General features: G+C 46.2%; 2 protein-coding genes across 2 annotated transcripts in view; both read right to left on the minus strand.

Moving 5' to 3' along the window:
- Nucleotides 1-38: 38 nt before the first annotated feature.
- LOC106818533 lies at nt 39-6,503 on the minus strand (the record flags this gene model as incomplete). The annotated part of the gene is made up of 2 exons (XM_014823232.1): nt 6,155-6,503; nt 39-5,615 (listed from the first exon to the last, which is right to left on the minus strand). A coding segment is annotated over exon 2 (4,926 nt), but the record flags the coding sequence as incomplete, so codon positions are not given.
- The window catches only part of LOC106818534, an 11,102-nt gene continuing 9,194 nt past the window's right edge, over nt 5,509-7,416 (minus strand). Inside the window, exons 2-3 of the mRNA XM_014823233.1 lie at nt 6,499-7,143; nt 5,509-5,534 (exon numbers count right to left, since the gene is read on the minus strand). Of these exons, the coding sequence (XP_014678719.1) occupies nt 5,509-5,534; nt 6,499-7,143 (671 nt within the window). The remainder of the gene's footprint in view (nt 5,535-6,498; nt 7,144-7,416) is intronic.

A 7,416-nucleotide genomic window follows, 5' to 3' on the forward strand; every position in this document is an offset into this window, starting at 1 on the left:
AATTCAAGGTGAATGGCTCTTGAACCCATGCACGTCACAAGTAGTCCGTATCTTTTCAGTTCTCGACGTCCATCTTTGACGACAAATGGTCCAAAACAGTCGATCCCACAGTACGTGAAAGGAGGGGCCGGTTCGATTCGGTCTTCAGGTAGCTGCGCCATTTTCTGAGTCTGGCATGATCCGCGAAGTTTTCTACACGTCACGCATCTGTAGATCAGGGATGAGACCGCTCTGCTGCATCCTATGATCCAGTAGCCATGCTCTCGTAGTGCGTTTATGGTGAACCCTCTTCCCTGATGAGCAACGCCTTGGGGATGATGCATGACAATCAGGCCAACCACATGACTAGACTTTGCATTAGGGAGAATAATGGGGTGCTTTACTCCATACTTCATCGTTGATCTGCTGAGTCTGCCACCCACTCTTAGAACTCCTTCCGAGTCGATGAATGGATCCAAACTGCGGATACGTCCGTCTGTCGTCTTCCCGAGACTCCCAAGCGTCTCCCCAAACGCCTCCTTTTGCACAGACTTGATGATAGTTGCTACGGCCTTCTGTCGGTCTTCCTCCACCAGAGGTACTCCGCCCTCTCCATCTTTCCGGACGTATCTGACGAGCACGGCAACTGCGTTGACAGCACTCCGCCAGTTGGAAAACTTCGACAGTCTGTCACATATTGATCTGTGGTCTCCGTCTGACGTCTGGTTCCTGTTGATAATCACACGTCGTACTTCTGGATCCTCAGCCAAGAGCAGGGTATCCTCCGGCTGCACCTCGGGATTCCACAAGAAAGCAGGTCCCTTGAGCCAATTAGACTGAATCAGCTCGTCAACATGTAGACCTCTGGATGCATGGTCTGCCGGGTTGTTTGCACTCTCGACATATCTCCACTGACTCGGCTCAGACACGTTTTGAATCTGTTGTACACGGTTAGCGACGTACACATGGAATCTTCTTGCGTCGTTGTTGATATACCCAAGGACCACTTTGGAGTCTGTCCAAAAGTAATCTTGGATGTTTGCGTAGGTCATTTCAGTTCTCAAAATGCTGCTGATCTTCGCCGAAACGAGAGCTGCGGCAAGCTCGAGTCTTGGTATGGACAATACTTTCAGAGGACACACCCGAGCCTTTCCCATCACTAGGGCACAGTGCACATCTTGATTTTGATTCTTCAGCCGAAGATATGAACACTGCCCATAACCGCTCACGCTGGCGTCGGAGAAGTGATGAAGTTCGCAGCTGACGATGTCTCCAAATTTCTCGGGGACTAGGCATCTAGGAATCTGTAGCTGCTCAAGAGTAGGTAGCTCTGCCACCCACTGTTCCCATTTGGGTCGTAAACTCTCGCTGAGAGGATCGTCCCATCCAACTTTCTCCTTGCACATTTGTTGTAGGATCCACTTGCCTCTCAAGACAAATGGTGCCAAGCATCCAAGGGGGTCGTACACAGAGGCCACTGCGGACAATACTCCTCTGCGAGTCAGTGGCCTTTCACCAAGCTTCAGTCGAAAGCAAAACTGGTCTGGAATCACGGACCAGTGTATCCCAAGTACTCTTTCCATTTGCGAGTCACCCAGGCTCATGTCCAGCGACTGATCTTTGGCTCTCTCAGACTCCGGAATAGAGCGCAGTACCTCCTGGTTGTTTGAGGTGAATTTGTGAAGCCTTAAATTTCCAGTGGCACACAGTGTTCTCGAGTCTTCCACGAGCTTGATGGCTTCCTGTGTTGTTGCACAACTCTTCAAGCCATCGTCCACATAGAAATCGTTGGTGAGGAAATCACAAACCTCTGAACTGAATTCGTCTCTGTGATCTGCGGCAAGTTTCTTCAAGCCGAAGTTAGCGCATCCAGGGGAGCTAGTAGCTCCGAACAGATGTACTTTCATCCTGTACGCTACTACTTCTTGATCCATGTCTCCGTTCCGAAACCACAGGAATCTCAAAAAGTCTCGATCTTCTCCATTGACGCGAAACTGATGGAACATACGTTCCACGTCTCCCATCACTGCTACTGGTTTTTCTCTAAAGCGACACAAGACGCCAATAAGGGAGTTTATCAGGTCTGGCCCTCGTAGCAAGTGGTCGTTCAAACAGGCTCCTTTGTAACGTGCGCTACAATCAAAAACGACACGAATTTTCTCGGGCTTTTTCGGATTGTATACTCCATGATGAGGAATATACCAGCTCGTAGTCGTGGTGGAATCAGCTTCTTCACTCGCGACTTCTTCAGCGTCCCTGTGCTGCAGGACGTTGTCCATGAACTTTCTGTAATCTTCGTAATATGTTGAGTTTGCCTTGAACCTCTTTCTGAGATGGTCTAGACGTCGCATGACCATGACTTTATTATCCGGCAATGTTGGTTTGCCGTCCCTGAATGGAAGTGGCATCTCATAAAACCCTTCTTCATCCTGATGAATGCCAGACTGGACAATCTGCAAAAACTTCAAGTCGTCCTGTGACATTACTGTCTCTTGGTTCTTGTCCTGGAAGTCGCTTTCCAGAATCTTGACGATCTGTGGAAGCGTAATCTCCTCGGAGATCTTTGTTCGGCATACAAAACTGACTTCGTCTCTCCCGTGCACCTTGACTTCTTCTGGAATAGGCTTCGTCAGTACTCTGTGTGTGATGTGTTCCTCATCTGTCGCACACATAGTTCGTCCAACTATAGTCCATCCTAATTCCGTTTTCAGACCAAAGGGCTCGTCGGCCGTTCCGCGAACGACGTCCATAGGTGCCAGTGCTCTCGGGCAGTCATACCCGATGAGCAGTGCCACTTCGCAGTTCTGTAAAGGTGCAATCTTGTCGGATAGGTTCTCCAGGTGGGGCCACTTCTTGGCCACTTCCGGTGTAGGAATGTGTGATTTGTTCACTGGGATGAAGCTCCGGGAATAACTCACAGGTAACCGGAAACGTTCATGACAGCCCACACCTCTGATCTGTAAGTCGGTGTATCGATGACAGTCGATCACGGATGTGGATGTCATTGTTGACAACTTGAGTCTTGTCGATTCTGGGCATGCACTTGTGTCATCTCCGATTTCTTCCAGCACAAAGGTTGTATCACTCTGCGTGTCTAACAGTGCATAAACAAGGCATTCCTTGTTTGGATCACCTTGTGATGAGAGATAGACTGGCAATATCATGGACGATCTACCAGCCACACTCTCTACCTTTGTTCGCGAGGACACTCTACTATCTCTGTCCGGTCTTGTAAAACTGCTATCTTGGTCAGCAGGGGGGTGGAGAGCTTCATAATCCCCATGTAGGATGGTGGGATGCTTGTTCTGACACTTTCCGCAGTTACTCCTCTTGGGACATTTCTTAGAAAGGTGTCCCTGTCTCAGACAGCCAAAGCAGAGTCCATTCTTCATTAAGAATTCTCGTCTCTCACTTGGAGTCTTGCCTCCGAATGCTCGGCAACTGTCCACATTATGATTGGGTTTGTCGCAGAATATGCAAAGTTTCACATCTGTTGGTTTCGTTGCTTCGCTAGCCAACACATTAACCCTTGCAGGTCGCCTTGTTGACTTCTCAGGTGATCTAGATTGCCTCAGGTTCTCGACTGTCACAACTGGATTGCACGCAATATCCGCCTCCTTTGTCAGGAATGTAACAAACTTCTCGAAAGAGGGAAATGATCCCTTTGCTGTCTCTCCTGTTACTATTCTACTCCATGTTCTGACCATCCAATCTGGAAGCTTGGTCAACATCTTTCTGTTCTCTCTGCAATCATTCAATATCTCCAAGCTTGGTATGTGAGCTATTGCGACCAAACACTGTCTTAAAAAGTCTGTGAACTTTCGCAATGCCTTGCTGTCATTAGCCTGAATGCGTGGCCAATTCTCAATCTTGTTTCTAAATCCTTCAGCTACCAAGAAAGGATTCCCATATCTTTCCTCCAACATCTTTAGCGAAGCTAAGTATGCTTCTTTGGTATCAAAGTAGAACAGACCTTCTACGGATTCTCTGGCTTCTCCCGACAAGTATTTTCTCAGATAGTGAATCTTTTCTCGTGGAGAGATTCCCTGATGGTCTATAAGCGCCGAAAATGCAGCCTTCCATGCAGGATAATTCAAAGGTTCACCATCGAAGACAAAGGGTTCCGGCGCGGGAAGTCTGCTGAGGTTCAAAGATTCACTGAAAGACTTGGTAAGGTCTTTAATAGCAGTTTCAGCAGCTGGTGTGTATATAACTTCGTGTTTCTGTGTTGTGAAGTCCTTTGAAGACTTTTTGATTACAGCTGGCTTAATGTTAATTGAAGAACCCTGTTCTAGAGCTTTCATCTCAGTTTCAGTTTTCTTCAATTCCATTTCCAATTTTTTTTCTTCTATTTCCCTTCTCCTTCTCTCAAACTCTATTTCAACTTCTGCTTGCCGTGCTTTCTCCCTAGCTTCTAATCTGGCTAAGTCTAATCTCTGCTGACTCTCGATTTGTCTAGCTTCCAGTTCAACCTGGAGTGCAGCAGCCTTAGCAGCTAACAAAGCTCTCTTAGAAGAAGTTGTATAACTTGTTTTGATGCTCATTTTATCTAGAAAGTCGAGAGGGTTTCTATCAACCACCCTTATACCATCAAGCAAGCTCATCAATCCACCATGACATCGGTCAGATGCAGTTCTAGCAGCACTGGGGACGCCATCTGGAAAGACGTATCTGAGCTGTTCATAGGCTTTGTCTAAGTCTTCACTAGCCTTCAGCACCTCCCGTTCCATGCTCATTTTTACACTGACAGAGCACTCTGTCTGGAGGTGTTTATCGATCTTCTCTATCGACTGATTCAAATTATTGACAAGTTCCCAGAACTGGGTTTCACAGTTCTCCTGTACCTTAATGCTCGGTTTGGGCGTTCTTTCACTACGCCTAAGAGTAGATTCCCTAACCTCATGTGTATCATCACTATAATGCTGTTCATCTGATGTGGTCTCTTCTCCCAAAGGACCTGGCAATGTTTCACCTCTGATTGACATGTTGATTAGTAGGGCTAAATGAGTGGAAATACTACAGGCCAAATACACTTTCTTCCCATAGATTCAAAATACATGCGACTACTTGTCGCCTAGATACCCAATAATATATGTGTACAGTGTATGTGGACTTGCCACAAATCCACTCATTGTGGGGACTCAAGCAAACAAAATACACCGCATATTCTCAACAGGATTTGGCTACTGTACACACATCAAAATACCTCAGTGCATATGTACGTGTATACATGAGCAAGCACACACATCAGTATTCAGCAACGTCATCATCAATACTAATGCAATACATCATCAATGACATTTCAAATATCAATGGTCAAAATGTGTGGATATCATAGTTTCATACACACATCAGGACATTCCCTGTCATAGAACAACATAGATAAATTCTAACAAAGTCTCTATGCTGCATGTCTTGTCGTCATCTAAGGCGCCGTCATCTGTGCAGGTATCATCAAAGGATCGAAACCACCAGTGTCTTCAAAGATCCGGAACGGATATCATCTCACGATAGTCTTGACCTCTAACCTCACTGCACCCGGCTGTAGTCGTTGACTGTAACGGCGGGTCGCAGGTTTCAGAAATAAGTCGCAAGTAGAGCTCTTGTCAGCACGGGTCTCGTTTATTAACCGTCAACTGTAACACATGTATACACAAACATATAATACCAAGTACAAACATATATATGATTACACACGAGAAACGTACATTTCGCAACATTTCTAAATTTCACATTCATATTCTTATATTCATAACTCGTAGTCATATTCGTAATTCGCATTTCGTAGTTCGTACTTCGTATTTCTTAAGTCAGTAGCATAAATAGAACACTGATTATGACTAGAACATGACTATAAACATGACATGTTCACACACACACTCATTATCACGAATGTACGTTCCAGGAAACGTGCACTAGCACGAATGTACACACACACACACACACACACGTTACACAGACATACGTGCACATATTTGCTTAATATGTGCACATTACATTTACATGTTGAGAAACAAAGAATACGTGGGATACACGAGGTCGGAATCGCACATACACAGTTTACACCTATTTCGATAAACTACTCCGACGCACATCATGACAATGTCTCCTCAGATCTAGGGAACTTCCTTTACTTATGTGCATATGAAAAACATTAATTTGTGACGATACTAACCGACTTTGAGCCTTCTGCAAGTTCTGGTTGCAAAATCGTAAACCCGCCGGGTCGAAAGCATATGGTCGCACAAAACACAAGTCCCTCACCCAATACATGTATTAATGCGCTAGAACATACAAAACTACAATGAAATGAATTTGCATGAATTTACAGTCATTCGTACACCACTGTCCTTTCAAAAATACATAGGACACACAATAAACCTCGATATTTATACGAGAAATAAATTATTACAGGAACTACATTTTGTAGTTCCTCATAACCGCCTTCAAACCGGAGGCGCTCTACGGTCAACCAAAAACAGGAAAATACCTAACGTTCAACATCCGCAGCGTACACACCTGCAGTTACATGCTGCTTCGGGCGGACATCTTCGTCGATGTGTAATCTCACCATCTTGTCCTTGATTTTGCCGATGCCATCAAAAAGCTGTGGGAACTTCCTGGCAGTGGGGTGGGATGGTACAGTAGACGACTTAGGATTTTCTTGGACTGCGTTAGCGAGCAGTAGGATCCCAAGGTCTTGAGCTGCACGGCATCCTAGTAGGTTACCTCCGGAGCCCTTGACAACGTGTAGTTTTGTGTCAAGCGTCTTAGAGTCGTAACTTACGGCTTGATGGACCACACCGAGGACTGGCAAAGGCTTGCTGGAACCATACGAGTAGATTCGCGATGATGGTGACTCGAGTGGTGGGCGTTCAGGAAATCCGTCATAAGTGGCTTGATCGAGGATATTGACGGATGCGCCTGAATCGATGGTCATTTGGACTGGAATTGCTGTGCGGCCAATCTTAACTGAGCAAGATGGCAGGCGTCTGGACGAGTTTCGTGTTGTAGCGGTCCAAATGTATTCTCTCTCATCATCGGATTCTTCGTAGTTGCTCACATTGCTGACAACATTTGCTTGGTGGTGCGACGGGTTGTCCATATTGGAGCTACTCGATTTGCAAACCTGAGCAAAATGATCGCGTTTTCCGCATTTTGCACATGTCTTTCCCCTAGCAGGGCAGTTCAGGTGGGGCAGAGGCAGGTTGTAGGCCACAATATGTAACACTTGCCGGTGTTGTTGCCCTCAATGTTGCCAACCTCAAAACACGAATTCGCGGTCTGTGCCTATCCAGTAAATGTCAGAGCTATGTAAAGGCGCTGGCGCGGTGAAGAGGTCTGGTGGTAACCCATAAAAACGCCCATACGATGAAGGGTCCAGCATGTCGCCCTGGTGTACTGGACTGCGAGGCGTCCCGATAAGTGCAACTGGCG

This window comes from Priapulus caudatus, unplaced genomic scaffold (assembly GCF_000485595.1).
Source record: "Priapulus caudatus unplaced genomic scaffold, Priapulus_caudatus-5.0.1 Scaffold2309, whole genome shotgun sequence".
Taxonomy (NCBI): Eukaryota; Metazoa; Priapulida; class Priapulimorpha; order Priapulimorphida; family Priapulidae; genus Priapulus; species Priapulus caudatus.